Below are 21,698 nucleotides of genomic sequence, written 5' to 3' on the forward strand. Positions count from 1 at the left end.
TCGTGTTTTTTGACAGGTTAAACAGCACCTGCTTCTAACTTCTGCCATTCCTGCAGAATGCTTTGTGTAGGCACAAGCAGCACTGCAAAGAAGGTGGAGACAACAGTTGGCATCCTTCATGGACCGTCTTTCTCCCCACCCCTCCATTCCCGCCTCCTCCTCCCCCCCCTCCTCCCCCCTCCTCCTCCCCCCCCCCCTCCTCCCCCCCCTCTCCCCCCTCCTCCTCCCCCCCCCTCCTCCCCCCTCCTCCATCCCGCCTCCATTCCCGCCTCCTCCCCGCACCGGCCCCCCTCCCCCCGGGCGGGCTTGGCGCTGCCCATTTACCCCCGACCCCGCTTACTCTGGTTGCCGCACTGGCCCAACTGTAAGGTTATAATTTCCCGAGGCATTATTCCCCGCCGCCGCCGCTCCCGCCAACCGCACCGAGGATGCGCACAGCCCCGACCCGACGGCACATGCGCACAACCGAGGGTCCCCACCCCACCCCGCAGGAGCACGGTCGGGCCTGCACATGCGCACAACCCAGCGCCGGAGGACTCGCAGGGGGCCCGCCGGATCTGCACGTGCGCTCAGCCGAGAGCCGAGGGCGGGTGTGCGCATGTGCAGACCCGACCAGGCCCTTTGTGGGGGCAACTCGAGAATATTTGAATGAGAATTTATTGTCATGAATAGGTCAAGGAATTCGTGGTTTTGCCGCAGCATTACAGTGAAAAATTACATTTAATAAATAAATTAGAAATAAATAAATAAATAGTTAGATGGGTAAATAAAGAGAAGGGTAAGCGACTTGCGTCTGGATCATTGATTATTCAGGAATCTGATGGCAGTGGGGAAGAAGCTGTCCTTGTGGCTCTGAGTGCTCGTCTTTAGGCTCCTGTATCTCCTTACCAATGGTAGCAGAGGGAAGAGGCCTGGGTCTGGGGTCCCTTGAGGATAGAGGCTTGCTTTCTTAAGACAACGGCTCTTGCAGACATCCTCAATGGAGTGAAGTCTGGTGCCCGTGATGGCACGGTAGCCTTTTCCTTTCCTGTGCATTGGCACCTCCATACAGAGAATTCCAACCTGTCAGAATGCAAGCCTTTGGAGACATACCAAATCCCCCTCAAACTCCTCACAAAACCTATTTCAATTCCTCACCCCATTCCCATGCTGACATGTCTGTCCATGGTCCACAGGCCACTGCCCAACTGAGGGCACCTGGAAATTAGAGGAACAACATCTCATATTCTGCCCAGACAACTTTCAATTAGATGGCATTAACATCTACTTCTTCAGTTCCCCACCCCATCTCACCCTGACTCTCTCATTTTCATTCCCAATTTCCCTTTTCCACAGTTGTTCCAATTTTAACATACTTTTAATGTTGTGGGCTTTGGCATCATTAAAGTAACATTTCTATTGTTGTATCTCTTATTTCTATTGTTGTTTGATGTTGGACCCCCTTACCTTCCAGGTCCCTAGGCTTCAGCCTACTCAGCCTAATGGTTAATCCACCACTGCTCCCCCTCACCTTGACTTTCTCTCTCTTTCTTTCCCTATCTCTTTCATCCAGCTCTCCACCCCCCCTTCTCCATTCAGAGAGCTATCCCCTTCCCCTTTTTGTGTTCCCTCCCACCCCCTACCTTCATCTATGACCTCTTGTCTATGAGTTTCTGCCCCTCATCCCCACCATTTTCTTCAGTCACCTGCCTGCTTTTTGCGAACACCTTGATGAAGGGCTAAGGAATCTTTATCTTTCCTATATAAATAAACGTGTGACTGATTGAGTTTTTCCAGGATTTTTGTGTAAACCAGCAACCTCTTGTTGTATGAGGATGAAGCCAGAATAAGCACTGGACAAAGACAGAGGAAGAATGACAAAGGAGAAAAGAAAGGAGGACAATGGGCTATGAGTAGGCCTAACTGTGGAGGTTCAGCACCCAGTCCATCAAGGACACGTACGAGAGGTGGTGTCTGAACAAAACAGCCTCTGTCCTCAAGGATCCCCAACACCCAGGCCATGGCCTCTTCGCTCTGCTACCATCGGGAAAAAGATACAGGAGATTGAAGGTGATCATTTAGTGGCACAATGACTGCTTCTTCCCCCGCCGCCATCAGATTCTTGAATGGACCATGAACCAGATGGTTCACTTTGTCTTTTACTTGCACTATTTAATTTATCTTGTCAGGTGGTTATATATTTATTTATATATATATATGTTTGCACTATGAAACTGCCACAAAACAACGAATTTCCTGGCACGTTTATGACAAATTCTGATTATGAAAACCACCAGTCATCTCATCATGTTATCTTATTAATATTCATATATTCTAATCAATATACATACATGCATAGGAATATGCAAAGTGCGGTACGTCACCAAGATGGCGGCGGCCGTGAGCGGAGGTGACTGCGGCCTGGAGCTGGCGGCTCGCCAGCAGCGGCTGCTCCGTGTCCTGGGTCAGTACGAGCCGCTGCTGACCTACTGGCAGAGCGTCCTGGTGTGGGAGCGGCCACTGACCAGCCTGCTGCTGCACCTGGGCGCCAACGCCGCTTCCTGGTGAGCAGCTCTCGGCGAGCGGACGGATCGGGAGCCCCGGGGCACTTGTCAACAACCTAGGCCCCGACGTAGGATCGGTGGCTCCGTGATACCCTGGCGGTGAGGCCCGGTCAATGTGCGTACAGCACCTGCCCGGTCCCCGGACCGCAGATGCTCTCGGCCGCTTCCCCTCCCCCCCCCTTCCCCCTTCTCCCCCTCCCCCCCCCTTCCCCTTCTCCCCTCCCCCCCCCTTCCCCCTTCTCCCCCTCCCCCCCCCTTCCCCCTTCTCCCCCTCCCCCCCCCTTCCCCTACTCCCCCTCCCCCCCCCTTCCCCCTTCACCCCCTCCCACCCCCCCATCCCCCTTCTCCCCCCACCCCCCCCCTTCCCCCTCTCCCCCACCCCCCCCTTCCCCCTTCTCCCCCCCACCCCCCCCCTTCCCCTTCTCCCCCTCCCCCCCCCTTCCCCCCCTTCCCCCTTCACCCCCCTCCCCCCCCCTTCCCCCTTCTCCCCCCCCCCTTCCCCCTTCTCCCCCTCCCCCCCTTCCCCCTTCTCCCCCTCCCCCCCCCCTTCCCCCCTCTCCCCCTCCCCCCCCCTTCCCCTTCTCCCCTCCCCCCCCCCCTTCCCCCTTCTCCCCCTCCCCCCCCATCCCCCTTCTCCCCCTCCCCCTTCTCCCCCTCCCCCCCCTTCCCCCTTCTCCCCCTCCCCCCTCTCCCCCTCCCCCCCTTCCCCCTTCTCCCCCTTCCCCCTTCTCCCCCTCCCCCCTCTCCCCCTCCCCCCCCTTCCCCCTTCTCCCCCTCCCCCCCTCCCCCCCCCTTCCCCCTTCTCCCCCTCCCCCTCCCCCCCCCCTTCCCCTCTCCCCCTCCCCCCCCTCCCCCCCCTTCCCCCTTCTCCCCCTCCCCCCTCCCCCCTTCCCCTTCTCCCCCTCCCCCCCCTTCCCCCTTCTCCCCCCTCCCCCCCCCTTCCCCCTCCTCCCCCCCCTTCCCCCCCTTCCCCCCCCTTCCCCTTCTCCCCCTCCCCCCCACTTCCCCCTTCTCCCCTCCCCCCCTTCCCCCTTCTCCCCCTCCCCCCCTTCCCCCTTCTCCCCCTCCCCCCCTTCCCCTTCTCCCCCTCCCCCCCTTCCCCCTTCTCCCCCTCCCCCCCTTCCCCCCTTCTCCCCCTCCCCCCCTTCCCCCTTCTCCCCCCTCCCCCCCTATCCCCTCCCCCCCTTCCCCTCCCCCCCTTCCCCTCCCCCCCTTCCCCTCCCCCCCTTCCCCTCCCCCCTCCCCCTTCTCCCCCCTCCCCCCCCTTCCCCCTTCTCCCCCTCCCCCCCTTTCCCCCTCCCCCCCTCTCCCCTCCCCCCTTCTCCCCCTCCCCCCCCTCCCCCCCTCCCCCCCCTTCCCCTTCTCCCCTTCCCCCCTCCCCCTCCCCCCCTCCCCCCTCCCCCCTCCCCCCTTCCCCCCTTCCCCCCTTCCCCCTCTTCTCCCCCTCCCCCCCTTCCCCCTTCTCCCCCTCCCCACCCTTCTCCCCCTCCCCCCTCCCCCCCTTCTCCCCTCCCCTCCCCCCTCCTCCCCTCCCCCCTCCTCCCCCTCCCTCCCCCTCCCCCCTCCTCCCCCTCCCCCCTCCTCCCCCTCCCCCCTCCTCCCCCTCCCCCCTCCTCCCCCTCCCCCCTCCTCCCCCTCCCCCCTCCTCCCCCTCCCCCCTCCTCCCCCCTCCCCCCTCCTCCCCCTCCCCCCTCCTCCCCCTCCCCCCTCCTCCCCCTCCCCCCTCCTCCCCCTCCCCCCCTCCTCCCCCTCCCCCCTCCCCCCTCCTCCCCCTCCCCCCTCCTCCCCCTCCCCCCTCCTCCCCCCTCCCCCCTCCTCCCCCTCCCCCCTCCTCCCCCTCCCCCCTCCTCCCCCTCCCCCCTCCTCCCCCTCCCCCCCTCCTCCCCCTCCCCCTCCCCTCCTCCCCCTCCCCCCTCCCCCCCCTTCCCCCCCCTCCCCCTCCCCCCTCCCCCCCCTTCCCCCCCTCCCCCCTTCCCCTCCTCCCCCTCCCCCCCTCCCCCCTTCCCCCCCTTCCCCCCTCCTCCTCCCCCCCTCCTCCTCCCTCCTCCTCCTCCTCCTCCCCCCCTCCTCCTCCTCCCCCCCCCTCCTCCTCCCCCCCCCCCCTCCTCCTCCCCCCCTCCTCCTCCCCCCCCCTCCTCCTCCCCCCCCCCTCCTCCTCCCCCCCCCTCCTCCTCCCCCCCCCTCCTCCTCCTCCCCCCCTCCTCCTCCTCCTCCCCCCTCCTCCTCCTCTCCCCCCCTCCTCCTCCTCTCCCCCCCCTCGGCGACTGGCGGCTACCCTCTTTCCCCCCCCCCCGGCGACTGGCAGCTGCCCCCCTCCCCTCCCCCCTCTCCTTGATGCAGTTGGGAGATGTGTCGGTGCTAGTCTTCTGACGATTTGTTTTCCGTGCTAGGTTTCTAGCACTAACGACGCTGAGGGTGGTATTCCTTGTTGCCTCTAGTCTGATTATTGTTGTGTGCCTCAACACCTGGAAGAGCAGAATCTGGCCTGAACTCCAAGGTAGGAACCTTGTCTAATGTAGTTGCTTTCTTTTAAAGAGCTGAAAGCACTGACAAGACTTACTGTTAAGTCACATGATTTAAATTAAAATATGGTAGCATCATTCAAAGAGAGATATTGGTCTCAATTCTTTTGTTTCTTGCTTGTTCCAGCTCCCAGTTTTCATCCTACATTTTCTTCTTTAGTTTTATAATTAATTCTCCATCTTTTGTCCACTATTTCTGATTTTGTTCCTGTTACTTGCCTACATAAAGGGGTACAGTACCTAATTAATTTGCCAGTTTTAGTTCAACTTTGACAATTGTGTCATAGAATCAGTAGTTAATGTAATAACACTTACTGTGGTGAGAGTAAACATGTCATGGGGGATATTCAGAGAAAACACAAATAACTTAATTGGGGGTGTTATAGACAGTAACACTAGAAAATGCTAGTATCAGCCATAGTGACGACAAAACTGCTAGATTGTTGCAGTGGAGGGAAATCTCACTTTGCATGGTCTCCCTACTATGATTTGAAAATCAAGCTACGTACTCCTTAGGAGGTGGTTGAACACTCTGGCAGGTGGCATTAGATCCAGTAGGTGGCTTGTTTGGGAAAATTTTTCCTCCTGAATTTTAAATGGTCATGAGCAAGTGATGAATGTGAGTGTTGCAGTCCTGTGATACAGGAAGAGGCCCTTGAATCTGGCGTGTCAAGTTTATTGTCATCTAATTGCACAAGTACAACCTGACGAAACAGCATTTCCTGCTCCTCTGTGCAAAACATGCAAACACACAACCAGATATAACACACCTACAGACAAACAATACATTTGCAGGACAAGTATTTCATACTTTCATAGTGTGAGCAGTTCCATTGGTCATTCAGCATTCTCTCTGCCTGTGGGGGGGGGGGGATCTGTTCATGGTGTTGGGTCCGATACTCTATCCCTTTCCTGACAAGAGCAGCTGAAAGGTGTTGCACGTTGGGGGTAGGGGTCCTCAAAGATTTTGAGTGCCCTCTTCAGATAATGATCCTGGTAGATCACGTTGATCTGGGAGCAGGAGGAGGGGGTGGGAGACTCCAGTGATCCTCTCTGCCACTCTTATGGACCTCTGCAGCAACCGTACCACACTGATGCAGCTGGCCAGGATGCTCTCAATTGAGCTCCTGTAGAAGGTTGACATAATGGTGGCTGGTAGTCTTGCCCACTTCAGTGTTCTCAGGCAGTGAAGTCACTGATGTGCCTTCCTGACAAGCGAGGAGATGTTGAATATCTAGGATAGATCACTTGTTAAGGAACTTGGTGCTCTCCACTCTCTACTACAGAGTTGTTGATGTGTAGAGGAGGGTGGTTGTTCCTCGTCCTCCACGGTTATCTCCTTCAACTTGTCCATGGTTATTACTCTTGTATCATAAAATTTTACACCTCTTCTCTGTAATGTAACTCATCATGTTGCTGTTGAAGCCAGTTACAGTGGAAACCATTAAGCACATCCTGTGTGTCCCAATAAGCTTGTTTATTTCATTTGTTATCCATCCACCAACCCTTAACACTCTTACTTGTGGACCAGTTTACGTGGTCAGAGGAAGGATGTGTGAATTTCATGCAGACATGGCAAGATTAAACCTGGCCCTCTGGAGCAGTGAGGCAGCTGTCTTGATTGCTGTGCCAAACGTTATAGGATGACATTATTACAAGGGAGCTTGAAAACTGCCTTCTTGGAGCATGGTGGGATGCAAGTGTTATGTGAAAATGAAGAATTGAGATTGTTCTAAAGACTAGTCCTCTTTGTGAAAAGAGCACTGCAATACACAAAAATGCTGGAGAAACAGCAGGTTAAGCAACATCTATGTTTTAGGCCTGAGCCCTTCATATGAGCAAAAACACAGTCTGAATAAAAATAGTGAGAGGAGGGAAGAAGGGGTAGGGGGAGGATCACAGCCCCACAGGAAAGAGGTCATAGGTAGATAAGGATGGGAGGAGAAAATAGCTGAGGTGATAGGGAGGGATAGTTCTCTGAATGGAGAGGGGAGGGGAGACAGAGGGATATGAGGAGAGAGAGAGAGAGAGATGAGTGGGCCTAATGAAAACTGACTGTCGATGTTAATCCCATCTGGTTGGAAAGTGCCCAGATGGAATATTAGTTGTTCCTCCAATTTGTGGGTGACCTCAGTTTGGCAGTGCACGAGGCCAGAGAGTGACTTGTCAGTGGGATTGGGGTATGGAACTGGGAGGTCCCCATTACTGTATAGACAGAGGGAAGGTGCTCATCAAAATGATTTCCTGGTCCCTCTGATGTAGAGGAAGCCTCAATGTGCAATAGATGACCCCTGCAGATTTACAAGTGAAATGTTGCTTCATTTGGAAGAACTGTTTGTTTCCTGAATGGTGGCGAGGGAAGAGGTGTGGGCGCAAGTGTAGCATTTTCAGCTATCACAGGCAGAGGTGCCAAGGATGCGTTTACTAGGAAGGGATGAGTAGCTGAGGGGATCCTGGAGGGAGCAGTTCCTGTGGAGAGGGAATGATGTGTCAGGTAGTTGGATCACATTGTAAATGGCCCAAATTGTAGAGGAGAATACGTTGGATGTGGAGGCTGGTGGGATGGTAGATGAGGACAGGCATTCCTGTTTTTGTAACATCTTGAGGGTAGAAGGAGCCTGGGCAGATGTGCAGGAAATAAATGATGAAAGTGGAAGATGACATCTCTGATGTTCTGGAATGAAAGACCTCATCCTGGGAGCAGATGCAACTGATGAATTGAGAGAAAAGAATAGAATCTTTACAGGGGTCAGGGTGTGAAGAGCTGTAGTGGAGGTAACTGTGGGAGTTGGTGTTTTTGTAGAAAATATCTGGTGTTTTTTCCAAGCTGGAGACCAAGAGATCGCAAAAGGGGAGAGTATTGCGAGAGATGGATCAAGTGAATTTGAGGATGGGGTGGAAGCTGATAGCAAAGTGGATAAAGCTGATGAGATCTTCATGGGTGCATGAGGTAGCACCAGGGTTGTTGTCAATGTAGCGGAGAAAGATTTGAGGAGGTTTGCCGGTTAGGCTTGTAGCATGGATTGCTCCATCTTACCAACAAAAAGGCAGGTATGACTGGGACCCATGCCAATACCTCTTTGACTTGGAGCAAGTGGGATGAGTCAATGAGGGTGAGAAGAAGTTCAGCCAGGTAAAGGGTGGTGGTGAAGGAGACTGGGTCTGTTGTTGAGAAACAGAAAGCTTTGAGACCTTCAGAATGGGCGGCATGGTTAGCATAGCGATTAGCGCAATGCTGTTACCATGGCAGCAATCAATTTGGTTATGTATTCCATTAATATTTAAAGTCATATAGTTCAACGTAGCCATTTTATACTTTGTTAATCTTCCCGTTTCTCGATCATTACCTTTCCTTCTTATCCATTTCTGTTTTCTTGTTTTAAACCCTTTATAAGACAACATTCCTAAAACATCAAACATTTCCCTTATTCTCACCTGCTGATCCTGTGGACCGGAAGGTATTCACTAATGAGCTAATTTGCAGGCAGGGAACAAAAGGTCTGTGTATGTCTGCAATAAAGCAGTATTGAGTTGAAAAAAAAAAATTTTCCTTATTCTCCTATTTAAAACTTCTTTAGCCCCAATCCCCCCCTTCCCCTCCTGAGTTGTCCTTTATCCCTTGTCGGACAACCACATCTCCCCTCTCCATTTGGATTTGCGAATTCACTCGCAAGCGTCAGCTGATTTTGCAGTGACCGTAACTCCTCCCCACCCCAGCCCCCCCCAGAAAAGATTTCACTTTTCATATGTAACAATTAAAGGTCACTCTTTTAATTAATTCCCTCCTTATTCCCTCTATTCCATTTCCTTCCCTTGTTAATTCTTGTCTATACTATCTATATTTTCCTCTAAATACGGATACATTCATGTATGCACATTATACATATACACACATATACCTCTTTATCCACATACATATAAATCGTGGTCATTTTTACTCTTATTACATGTCTTCATCTCTCTGTTTGTTTTGTAGTTGTTCAGCAAATTTCCTTGCTTCCTCTGGATCCGAGAATAGTTTTTTTCCATAAGATCGTTTTCGATGTATTGAACTCCTTCCTCTTCTTCAGGAGTTCAAAACTTGTGTGTCTTTTTAGTTCGCAGTCTTTTGTACTCTCGTTACACGTCTTCATCTCTCAGTCTATTTTGTAATTGTTCTGCAAATTTTTGTGCTTCCTCTGGATCCGAGAATAGTCTGTTTTGCTGTCCTGGAATAAATATTTTCAATACCGCTGGATGCTTTAGTATAAATTTATACCCTTTCTTCCATAAAATCGCCTTTGCTGTATTGAACTCCTTTCTCTTCTTCAGGAGTTCAAAACTTATATCTGGATAAATGAAGATTTTTTGCCCTTTGTACTCCAGTGGCTTGTTGCCCTCTCTTACTTTTTCCATTGTTTTCTCCAGTACCTTTTCTTTTGTAGTATATCTTAGGAATTTTACTAAAATAGATCTTGGCTTTTGTTGTGGTTGTGGTTTAAAGGCCAATGCTCTATGTGCACTTTCTATTTCCATTTCTTGCTGTAGTTCTGGACATCCTAGGATCCTAGGGATCCAATCTTTTATAAACTCTCTCATATTCTTGCCTTCTTCATCTTCCTTAAGGCCCACTATCTTTGTTATTTCTTCTGTTATAATTTTCCATTATATCTATTTTCTGAGCTAACAGTTCTTGTGTCTCTTTAACTTTCTTATTAGATTCCTCCAATTTCTTTTTAAAGTCTTCTACCTCCATTTCTACTGCTGCTTCTCGTTCTTCCACCTTGTCCATTTTTTTTCCCATTTCTGATAAGGTCATATCTATTTTATTCATTTTCTCTTCTGTATTGTTTATTCTTCTTCTTAAATCATTAAATTCTTGCGCTTGCCATTCCTTAAATTACTCCATGTATTCTTTAATAAGAGAAAGTATATCCTTTGTCTTGCCTTTCCCTTCTTCTATTTCACTGTACTCTTCCTCTTCCTCCTCTTCTTCCTCTGGGTTGGCCATCTGTTGTTTCTTTGTTGTCCTTTTCTTCTCTTCTTTCTTGTTTTTGTTGTCTTCTATATTCTCCTCTTGCTGCAGGTGTTTTGCAGCTGTCATTGCCGGCTGTGGAGATCGACTCCCCAGCTGGTCACCCCTTCCGTCGGTGTGTTTTTTTGCATGCGCGGTTGCGCACTTTTACTCGGCTCAGCGAGCCATTTTTGTAGTCCACTTTCTACCGACCTGAGGGAGCGGGTTTCTCTCTCCACCGCGGGCCTCTTCGAACAGGTAAGGCCTTCTCCTTCTTCTTCCGTTGTCTTCTCTTCCTCTCTTCTTACCGTTGGTTTTGATTTTTCTTTTTTCGTCGCCATCTTCTTTCCACCTTTATACTCGCTTTACTTTAATTTTTACTTTTGTGCCTTTGTGTTTTCCTTTGTTTTTTCCGACTTTTCTGGAGAGGGCTGGAGTTCACCGTCCGGCCACTACTCCATCACGTGACTCCCCTGTCCCATGGCAGCAATCAAGATCAGGGTTTGAATCTGAGTGGGTTTTCTCCAGGGGCTCCAGTTTCCTTTCACCGTTCAAAACGTTCCATTGGTTGTAGGTCAATTGGATCTAATTGGGCAGCACGGCTCATGGGCTGAAATTTTCTGTTACTGTGCTGTATGTCAAAATTTAATTAAAAATGGGGAGATAGAGGTGTATAGGGATTGGAAGTCCATGGTGAAAACATTGGGGTTATGATTTTGCCGTTTTAAACAAAAATTTTGCTGCTTGTACGTGATTTATAGCCATAAGAAATAGGAGCAGGAGGAGGCCATCTGGCCTGTCAAGTCTGCTCTGCCATGCTGGTCTGATGATTGGTTCATGTCCACCTAACTGCCTTTCCCCCATATCCCTTAATTCCCCTACTATGTTAAAATCACCCCAACCTATATTTACTGAGGAAGCCTCCTGCTTCATTGGGCAGCAAGGATGTTTCCTGTTATTGCCATGGGCTCTTGTTAAGTAAGTAGTCTCATGTGCAGCACCTTGTCAAATGCCTTCTGAAAATCCAAATGCACAACATCCACTGCATATCCCTTATCCAGCCTGCTTGTCACTTCCTCAAACAATTTCAATAGGTTTGTCAAGTAAGATTTTCCTTTAAGGAAGCAATGCTGGCTTTGGTCTATCCTGTCGTTTGCTTCCAAGTAATCCGTAACCATATCCTTTACAATTGACTCCAGCATCTTCCTAACCACTGATGTCAGGTTAACTGGCCTATAAGTTCCTTTCTACTGTTTCCCTCCCTTCTTGAATAGTGGGGTGACATTTGCTAATTTCCAGTACTCTGGGACCATGCTGGAATCTATTGATACCTGAAAGAACATTACTAATGCCTCCACAATTTCTACTGCCACCTCTTTCCAGACCTGAGAGACTTATCCTTAGACCATTCAGCTTACTGTGCACCTTTTCCCTTGAAATAGTAACTGCACTCACTTCCCTACCTTGATCCCCTTCAACAGCTGGCACACTATTGGTGTCTTCCACAATGAAAACTGATGCAAAATGTCAGAAACACAAATTCTCACAAATGAGTCTCTTTAAGATCGGTGACACGACAAGCTTTATTCTCAAGTCTGCAGAGTTGGACTCAACCGGCTTCTTGCCAAGTCGAGCCCTGATACATACAGTGCATTGTTTTTTATACAATTTGCTTGTCCTTCGGCATCTCCACTACACTGCTTTAATTGGTTAGTTTTTGCAGAATCATCCTGATTACTGTTAGTCACGCACACCACGATCATTCATAACCTCTGCTCACACCAAATTCTGTTTTTCACTCTTTATCAATCTTTGGCTCCTGCATGTCTCTCTGTAGTTAAATCTGTTGCAAGTCTTTTGTAACATTTTCCAGCTAAACTCCAGTGGTTAGCCCCCTTTTATGACTAATCATCACATTTTAACTTAAACCCTTTTTAACCCAAATTCTCTATCTATAACACAAAATACTTAATTAGTTCCTCTGCCATCTCTTTGTCTCCCATTATTATTTCTCCAGCATAATTTTCTAGTGGTCGTATATCATCTCTCACCTCTCTTATTCTTTATGTACTTGAAGCTTTTTGTATCCTCTGATATTATTTGCCAGCCTACTTTCAGACTTCATCTTTTCTCTCCTTATGAGTTTTTTTGTTACCTTCTGTAAGTTTTTAAAAGTTCCCAATCCTTTATCTTCCCACTAATTTTTGCTTCCTTGTATGTCCTCTTTTGCTTTCACGTTGGCTTTGACTTCCTTAGTCAGCCACAGTTGTGACACTTTTCCATTCAAATATTTCTTCTTTTTGGTATGTATTTACACCCTTTACCTTCCCTTTTTCTTGCACAAACTTCATCCATTGCTGCTCTGCTTTCTTCCTAACTAATGCCCCCTTCCAATCTATCTTGGCTAGTTCCTATATCAAGCCACTGTGATTCCTTTCCACTGAAATACTGACACATCTGACTATATTTTCTCATTGTTAAATCTCAAATTGAATTAAATCATATTGTGATCACTGCCCCTAATGGCTTCTTTAGCCAAGCTCTCGAATCACCTCTGGTGCATGACGCAACACCAATCCAGTGCAGCCGATCCCCTCGCTCTAAAAAGCCATCTCGTAGGCTTTCTGCAAAATCTCTCTTCAGATCCAGACCCAATCTACTTCCATGTTTAAATTACCCATGACTACCATAACTTTGCCTTCTGACATGCTTTTTCTATCTGTTGTTGCAAATTTTTGTCCACATCATGGCTACTCTTTGGAGGTCTGTTTATAACTGCCAACAGTGTCTTTTTACCCTTTTCGTTTCTTAACTCAACCCGCAATGATTTTGCATCTTCTAATAGTGTCACCTCTAATAATTTAATGTTGTTCCTTACTAACAGAGTCCTGCTGCCCCCTTTGTTTACCTGCCTATCCTTTTGATACCCTGTGTATTCTTGGACATTCAAATCCAAATGGCATCCATCCTTTAGCCATGACTCAGTGAAAGCCCCTATATCATACCTGCCAATATGTAGCTGTACTACAAGGACATCCTCTTTATTTTTTATGCTGCGTGCATATAAATAAAAACCTTTAGCCTTTTATTTGTTACATTTGACTCTGTATCCCTTTTGCATTGCAATGCATCCACATAGCTGCAATTTTGCCTTATCTGCCTGTCTTTCTACACAAACTTCCTACCCGGTGTCCCCACTTGTGCATCAACCACCTCCTCCCCTGCTTCTTCACTTTGGTTCTTATCCCTCTGTGAATCTAGTTTAAAGATCCTTCCCCCCCCCACCCAACCCCAAACATCAAACCTCCCTGCCAGGATATTGATTCCCCTCGAGTTCAGGTGCAAACTGTCCCACTTCTAAAGATCACCCCTTCCCCAGGAAAGGTTCCAATAATCCAAGAACTTGAAAACCTGCCCCCTTTACCATTTCCTCAGCCACATGTTTGTCTGCACTATCCTGTTCTGACCTTCACTAGCTTATGGCACCGGGAGTAATCCAGAGATTACCACCTTGGATGTCCTGTTCTTTTCTAACTCCCTAATCTTACTTTGTAGGACCCGGAACCCACTCCTGTCTGTCTTTGGTACTAATATGTACCGTGACCTCCGGCTGCTATTCTTTACCACCCTATATTCTGTGTGGCCACTTCCTAAGATCTATGGCTCTATATGAGCATAGAGTATCAAAACAGTCCATTCTGCCCAACTAATCCATTTCAGCGAAGTTGTCCGTTTTCTCTATTATCCTGAAAGTTATTGCCATCAAAGAAAATTGGGGACACAAAAGGTCCATCATCTATAGTGGAAAACCAGCTACCCAGCCTTGTCTCACCTTTAGCACAAGATTCCAACCCCATAACTCATCAAGCGCATAACCATGCATTTTATAAATTTTTTTTAAAATTGCAGAATGGAGACATAATATCTTGGAATCTGGAACAAAAAACAAACTCAGTGGTGTTAGGTCTGCTTTGTTCATGAATGAGTGAGACAAACACCAGACTGAGTCGAAATCAGGGTTCTTTGTTCTTTATTACCGGATTGTAACACTTGCAACTAACAATGTTAGTCGGAGAATGCATTCTGCCATTATCAGCAAAATGGTGATTTTTTTATACCCTTGGATACGTGCTTAGAACATCATATCATTACTTGTCCAATGACTAAAACTGTTGCTATCCTTTCCCTGCTAGCTTCCTGCCTCTCAATCCATCAATGTCTCTCTTATCTTGTAAGTACAAGGATGCATTCACATCTTGCTACAGCCCTGCACAGGGTAACTCCTTACACATTCCCATCTCATGATGTTTTACCTTACAGTGGGCCAGGTAGCATCTGTGAAGGCAGTGGAGTGTTTGTGTATTTTGTACAGTACTGGTGCCCAGTTCTATGAATGATGCCATTAAGCTGGAATGGGTGCAGAAAAGATTCATGAGACAGTGGCAGATGAAATACAGTTTGGAAAGTATACAGTTGTGCACTTTGGTAGAAGAAATAGATGGACGGATTATTATTTAGATGGGGACAAAATTCAAAATTGCAAGATACAAAAGGACTTAGAAATCTTTGTGCCAGGATACCCTAAAGGTTAACCTCCAGGTGGTTAAGAAGGCGAATGCAATGTTGGCATTAATTTCTAGAGGAATAGTATTTAAGAACAGGGATGTGATGTTGAGACTATAAAGCACTGGTGAGATTTTGGGTGCCTTATTTGAGAAAAGACGTGCTGGAGTTGGAGAGGGCTCAGAAAATTTATTAGAATTATACCAGGAATGAAAAGGATAGCATATGAAGAATATTGTTGACTCTTGGACTCTTAGAGTGCGGAAGGATGAGGGGAAGTCCTTTATGGAGGCATTTTGAATGTTGAAAGGCCTGGACAGAGTACATGTGGCAAGGATGTTTCCCATGGTAGTGGACAAGAGGGCACAATTTCAGGATGAAAGGTATCAATTTAAAACAGATGTGCAAAAATTTCTTTTATCAGTGGGTTGGACGGCTGGGGAAACAAGGTTATTGGGTGTATTTAAGGCAGATGTTTGAGGGTCAGGACATCAATGGTTACGGGGGAAAAGCTGGGAGTGGGGCTGAGTGGGAGGATGGATCAGCTCATGATTGGAATGGCAGAGGAGACTTGATGGGCCTATTTCTGCTCCTATAATCTTGTGATTTCCAATTTTTTTTTTTAAAGTAGCATTTGGTGGCGAGGAGCCACCATTCGCAGGGTGATATGCTAGTGCTACTTGTGAGGGCTTAAACTAGAGTGGTGGCAGTGGAAACTTGAGCAGCGGGGCTGAAAATTGAGGCAATAGCAGATGCTTGGTCAAGGAAGCCTGAAAGGAAGGGCAAGAAGGGGAGGGTGAATGATCACATTGTGTTAATTTTAATTCAAGAAGTACAGATGAAACCTGGATCAGTAGTTAGTGTGGTGATGTTGTGGCTAATACGGAGACGTGGCAAGAGGAAAGGATTTGGCAGGTGAACGTTGCTGGGTTCTGTTGCTTTAAATGGGCTAGAGGAGGTGGTAAAAGAGGTGGAAGCATCACATTGCTAATCAGGAGACTGTCACAACTGCACTGAGAGATGGCATAATGCAGGGCTCAACTTCTGCAATGTGGGTAGAGGTAAGAAATCAGAAAACTGCTTTACTCTGATAAGGCCATATTGTAGGGCTCCTGATAGCCACAAAGCAATGGAGGAACAGATGAGTAGAAAGGCTGGAAAATTAAAAAGCACAGGGTGGCCTTGATGGAAGACTTTCATTTTGCCAGTATTGAGTGTGATGCCCTTAATGCAGGAGGTTTAGATTGGGTGAAATTTGTTGAGAGCGTCCAGGAGAGTTTCTTGAAGCAGTCTGAAGATAGCCAAACCAGGAAGGGGGGCATACGAGACCTTGCATTTGGCAAATCAGCTTGGCCGGGTGATCAAAGTTTTAGAGGGGGGGGGAACATCTGGGAATGATGTTCACTCATCCTTAATGTTCTGTATAGTTATAGACTGGGTGGGATAAGCTTGGGCCTTGAAGATGAGTACTAAATTTGGGGGAGGGCAAATCATGACATGATTAGGAAGGAGTTGAGGCAGGGAGTGGATTAGGAGGGAGTTCATTGGGAGTAGCTGTTATCAAGCAAGACCATAACTGGCAATGCTGTTTAAGGAATAACTAATTTGAGTCTGGGACTGGCGCCTTCCAATATGAAAGATAAACACAGAAATACTGGAGGAACTCAGCAGGTCTCGCAGTGACCATTGGAGGTAAAGATTTACAACCGATGTTTTGGGCCCGAACCCTTCTTCAAAGTATTATCTTGAAGAAGGGCTCAGACAAGAAACATCAGTTACCTGTATTTACCTTTATCTCATATGGGCGCTGCAAAGACCTGCTGAGTTCCTCCAGCAATTCTGTGTTTTTAAAATCACAATCGCAATGTCTGTATACTTTTGTTTCACTACAATGGCAAGGTAGGAAAACCTTGCATGACTAGAAGTCATGAACTTGTTTAGTAAAGAAGGAAAATGAGCCATATGCAAGGTTCAGGTAGGTATAATTACAGAGGGTCCTGGAAGAGGATAAAGATTGCAGGAAAGAACTCAAGCAAGCTTTAGGAAGGTTAAAAGGGGCTATGAAATGTCCTTGTTTAGCAGGGTTAAATAAAATCTCAAGGCATTTTGTGCTTGCATTAAAATAAGAGGATGACTAGGGAGAGAATAGGATCAGTCCAGGACAAAGGAAGGAATTTCTGCTTGGAATCAGATGAAGTTGGTGAGGAACTAAATTAGTACTTTGCAAAAAGCACATGGACAGTGATAGGGCAATTAATCTGGTGATATCTCATGTATTATGGCATTTTGAAAGTGGTAATGTTGGATCTTTTGAGGAGCATTAAGGTGGATGTCTCCTGGGCTTGATTGGATATTTCCCTGGTTATTGAAAGAGGGTTATTGGAAAGGAAACTTGGGGATAGCATTTATGCAGATTTGGAAAATCCTAGTCCGATTAGGTAGATCATGTCTATCAGATTAGAAGCATTTTTTTTTAAAGGGGTTGATGAGGTTAGAGCAGTGGATGTTGTATATATGAACTTTTGTAAGGCATTTGACAAACTTGGCATGGTAGGCTTATTCAGAAAGTGCCTTGTGCACTGCCAAACCAAGGCTGCCCATAAATTGGAGGAGCAACACCTAATACTCCGTCTGGGCACTCTCCAACCGGATAGAATTAACGTCGACTTCTCCAGTTTCTGCTAGGTCACTCCTTGTTTTCCCTCTTCTCTGACTCCTTTTCTCCAGCTCTCCACCCCCTTCCATTCAGAGCCATTCCTCCCCTCCCCCCCGCCCCTCCACCATTTTATTCAGCTGCATGCTGACAATTTTTGCTCACACCTTGATGAAAGGCTCAGGCCCAGAGGTTGCATGTCTTTGCTATATAAAGTACCCAGTTTGACCTACTGAGTTTCTCCAGCATTGTGTTTTTACAGGCACGCTTTTGTATTAGCTGCACTTATCTTGCGCTCTGCCTTTAGCTAATACTTCTTATTTCAGGTTCTATTGTAGGCTAGCGAGTTCTCATGGGTTCAGTGTTATGCTATTGTTCCTTTTTTCCCTTTGTCACCCTAGTAGTTCTGGCTTCTCATTCCCTCCTTTCATCCCCTTATGCCTATGTAAGCAGTGTACCAAAATCATCTCTTTAAAAGCCACCCATTGCCCTGTAACAGGTTTATCTGCTTTGTTCTTAGCTGATAAGATTAAACCGCAGTGATTTTTAATTAACTGCTTTGCACTGATGGTAATCTTTGAGAACTCGTGTTGTATGAAAAGTGAAATTCTACTTGATGTCTATCTGCAGCTCGAGCTTTTTTAAAAAAAAAATGTTTCTTTCAAGTGAATCTTTGGTTTACTTCTTGTTCATTTCTTTTAATTTAGTACAGCTACCAGAAAACGCTCCTGTTTTATGTGGTTTTACTTCAACTGCTTTTGCTCTTGCTGATTATGAGTAAATTAACAGGCTGTTCTTTTTTTTTCCAGTGGCACTAGTGAAAGAGAATGATGACGAGAGGTATTTAAACTTTTTTTCTTGTTTGCTTATTTAGATATGATGCTTAAGATCACCTTGAAAATGAGTAGTTTTTATTAAAAGGGGCTGAATTTAGAATTTATTTGCATAGATTGATTATTTTCTGCAGAATGCCAGAAAACTTTGGAACGACATGGAGCTAATAGGACAAAAACCTTCCGTGGCTGATTTCTATAATACACTGTTTAGCAATTTCAATTGACTGGTAATCTATTGACAAATATGAGGTTGGTCGGTAAACTAGGCCAAGACTTGTACAGTGAATGTTAGGGCTCTCTCTGGAGGGTGATGTAGAACAGATAGACTTGGGAGTATACTTGCATTGTTCCCCTCACGTGGCATCACTGGGAGAAACAATGACTTTCCTTGCTTTTGCAGTGGACAGAGCGAACGTGCTCAATGAAACTATCTCCCATTCTACATCCAGACTCACTGATGTAGAAAATGAGTCATCCTCAAAACATGCTAATTATGTAAACATCATCATCTAAAATATTAATATAAATGACAAACAATAGATCTAGTGCAGATTTATGATCTGCCCAGACGGAAAATAAGTGTTGTTCCTCCAACCAGATGGTATTAGCATAATCTTCTCTGGTTTCTGCTAGCCTGTTCTCCATTCTACCTCTCTTCCCCATCCCTCTTGTTTTCTTTCTTTCAGCTCTCCACCCACTTCCCTCTCCATTCAGAGCCATCCCTCCTTCCCTTGCTTGCTGGTGTGCCTGCCCTCCCTCCCTTAACCACCTCTTACCTCCTACCTTTGGGACTGTGCTCCTCCCACCCCCTCCCCCCCACCATTTTATTCTGGCACCTACCAACATTTTTTTTAATGTTTTGAAGGGCTCAAGCTGAAACATTGGTTATGTATCTTTGCGTGCGCTATATAAAGCACACTGTTTGACCTTTTGCTGAGTTTCTCCAGCATTGGGTTTTTACTTCGACCAAGGTGTCTGCAGACTTTTGTATTTTACACACATATCCTGTGGTTCTACATATCATGGACCACTTTAGGAGGGTCTGCTCTCTCCCATGGTACCTTTCTTGCTCTAATGATCTTGCAGAGTTGATTGGAATAGGTCATATGGGCTCCTAAGTCTATGTTGCTCAGACACCTTGAACATGGAACAGTACAGGCTCTTTGGACCATTATGTTCTGCTGACTATATAAACATTCCTCCATCAATCTTACCCTTCCCAACATCACAACTCATAACATTCTATTCTTCTGACAACCATGTACCTATGAGTCTTTTAAATATTTCTGATACATTAACTTCCACCACCACCCCTGGAAATGCATTACAGTCACTCGCTACTCTGAATTTTCCTCAACTCATTTTAAACAGACGTCCTCTGGTAGTGACCATTACTACTTTGGGAAGAAGCTGCTGGCTGCCTTTTATAATCTTGTACTCCTCTAGTAAGTTGCTTCATCCTCTATCTCTAATGAGAGCACTGTCACCCTGGCAATGCATTCCAGACACCCACTACTCTATGTGGGGGCTGGGGGGTGGGGGGGTAAAACTTGGCTCAGCATCACCTATAAACTTTCTTCCCCTCACCTGAATCGAATGTCCTATGGTATTTGCTACTGTCGTCCCTGGGTGAAAAAAAGGTGCTAGCTTTCCACCCTACCTATGCTTCTCATAATTTTGTATACCTCGTTTAAATCACCTCTCAACCTTCTTTGTTCCAAAGGGAAGAGCCCAGCTCTGTTAACCTTGCCTCATCAGAAACATTTTCCACTCCTTGGCAAATCTCTTCTGCACCCTCTCCATAGCTTCCACATCCTCATTGTAACGAGGTGGCCAGAACTGAACACACAATTCCAAGTGCGATCCAACCAGAGTTTTATAGAGTTGTATGGCTCGAACTCAATCCCCTAACTAATGAAGGCAAGTATACTATAAGCCTTCTTAACTGCGGGAATTCTTGGGTACAGAAAGCTCACTGCCTAGGAAAATTAATGATCTAATGAACATTGCGAATTTCTCTCACATTGCATGCACTTTAAAAGTAAAAGAAATTAAACTTCTCCAATCCCTGTTGTGGCTCTTTTGAATATCCAAGGGGGAGTGGGGGGTGGTGGGGTGATATTTGCCATAAATTGGACTCTAACGCATACCCTTGTTTCTATTCCTGTGCAGTTGGGGTCTTGTTCATCCCAAACTCATCAGCGCACCTGAACTGTGTCACAGAATGGCAGAGCTCTCTATCAGTGCTGAGAGGTTCCTGAAGAGCTTGTACCTTCTTAAAAGGCAGAATCCCGGCAAGGTAAAGGCTTATTTAACTTGTGCAGTAATAGCAGTGTTTAATGATTTGAGGTTTCTAAAGTTCTCCATAATTTAAATGATAAATATTTTTATTAAATTTTATACTTTAGTCAAAATGTTAGACTTTGACCTTTCTGGACAATTCAGAATTATGAATGTCTGTATATTTCTCGGTTTCCATGAGAAATATTTAAACAGTTAAAACTCTTGAAACTAGCTCAAAATAACTTCAAAAACCATTCAGGTCAAACCTGCGCCTATTTCTTATTTCACACTCGCACCACCCTCTGAGTGGAAAAAGTTCTTCCTAATGTACCTGTTAAACACTTTCATCATTGTGTCCTCTTGTTTTTGTCTTGCCAAAATCTCATTGGAAAAATATATACCCCTCAACTTTGTATATCTCTGTCAAATCTCCCCTCATTCTCCAACACCACAGGAAATAAAGTCCTAACCTATTCAACATTTCCCTACAACTCAGCACCTTAAGTCCTGGCAGCATTTATAATAATAATAATTTTTAAAAAAAATTCCAGGAAGGTATTCTTAAAGAGTGAACCTCTCTTTAAAATTAAATTCTCTTTTAAAGAAAACCAGGTCATTTGGGGAGATAATTTAATTAGCTGCTTTCAATTATTTTTAACTTTTTATTGTGCGTGTCTATTTTCTTTACATTTCAGTGTTCAACTTCCCAGGAAGGTAAAAAGTTAGCAGATTCCAAACTTGAGGTTTAACTTGTTCGATGCTTCATAATTACTTATCAACATAAATATCACTAGATCTTCCCTGGTGAAAGAGGCAAGAGAATAGATGATGGGCTCAAGGGGAACTGGTTAGTTTTGAGAGGAATGGGGTGCAGAGTGGATGTGGGACACGTGGATGAGTGTCATCAAACAAAGATCTTTGCTTTAGAAGGACAATACTGTCGGTGGTTCCAGTACACTTGATATTCAATGTCACAGGTCCAGAATAAAAAGAGTTTGGAGCTGATAATTTCCCCTCTTCCATTGCCTATGGAGTCTTTAGATAATTTTCAGGTGTCTGAGGTTTGTCTGGGAGATGATTTGAGAATCATTGAAGTGAGAGTACTTGGGTATATGACAAACATTGCACAGAGCCACTGAAAGAAATAAAACACCACATCGTAGTTGAAGTTAACACAATGCTGGAGAAACTCAGCAGGTGAACAGTGTACTTTAAGATGAAGCTGTGTAACCAACGTTTTGGGCTTGAGCCCTTCATCAAAATATGGAAAAATGTTGGCTGGTGTCTGAATAAAAAGGTAAGGTA

General features: G+C 46.5%; 2 protein-coding genes across 4 annotated transcripts in view; one reads left to right on the forward strand and one right to left on the reverse strand.

The window, feature by feature from the left end:
- tubg1 (tubulin, gamma 1) overlaps window positions 1-454 on the reverse strand; it is a 33,561-nt gene extending 33,107 nt beyond the window's left edge. Inside the window, exon 1 of the mRNA XM_069907226.1 lies at window positions 341-454. Coding sequence (XP_069763327.1) covers window positions 341-389 — 49 coding nt within the window. The 5' untranslated portion in view covers window positions 390-454. The remainder of the gene's footprint in view (window positions 1-340) is intronic.
- Window positions 455-2,349: 1,895 nt separating this feature from the next.
- Window positions 2,350-21,698, forward strand: part of retreg3 (reticulophagy regulator family member 3) — a 41,470-nt gene continuing 22,121 nt past the window's right edge. For 2 of the 3 annotated variants that reach the window (XM_069907223.1, XM_069907224.1), the window contains exons 1-4: window positions 2,350-2,543; window positions 4,934-5,040; window positions 18,084-18,114; window positions 20,283-20,409. In XM_069907223.1, the coding sequence (XP_069763324.1) occupies window positions 2,368-2,543; window positions 4,934-5,040; window positions 18,084-18,114; window positions 20,283-20,409 (441 nt within the window). In that variant the 5' untranslated portion in view covers window positions 2,350-2,367. Of the gene's footprint in view, window positions 2,544-2,569; window positions 2,659-4,933; window positions 5,041-18,083; window positions 18,115-20,282; window positions 20,410-21,698 lie in introns of those variants that run through there. The other variant, XM_069907225.1, reaches the window with a different exon arrangement.

Source organism: Narcine bancroftii, chromosome 12 (assembly GCF_036971445.1).
Source record: "Narcine bancroftii isolate sNarBan1 chromosome 12, sNarBan1.hap1, whole genome shotgun sequence".
Lineage (NCBI taxonomy): Eukaryota > Metazoa > Chordata > Chondrichthyes > Torpediniformes > Narcinidae > Narcine > Narcine bancroftii.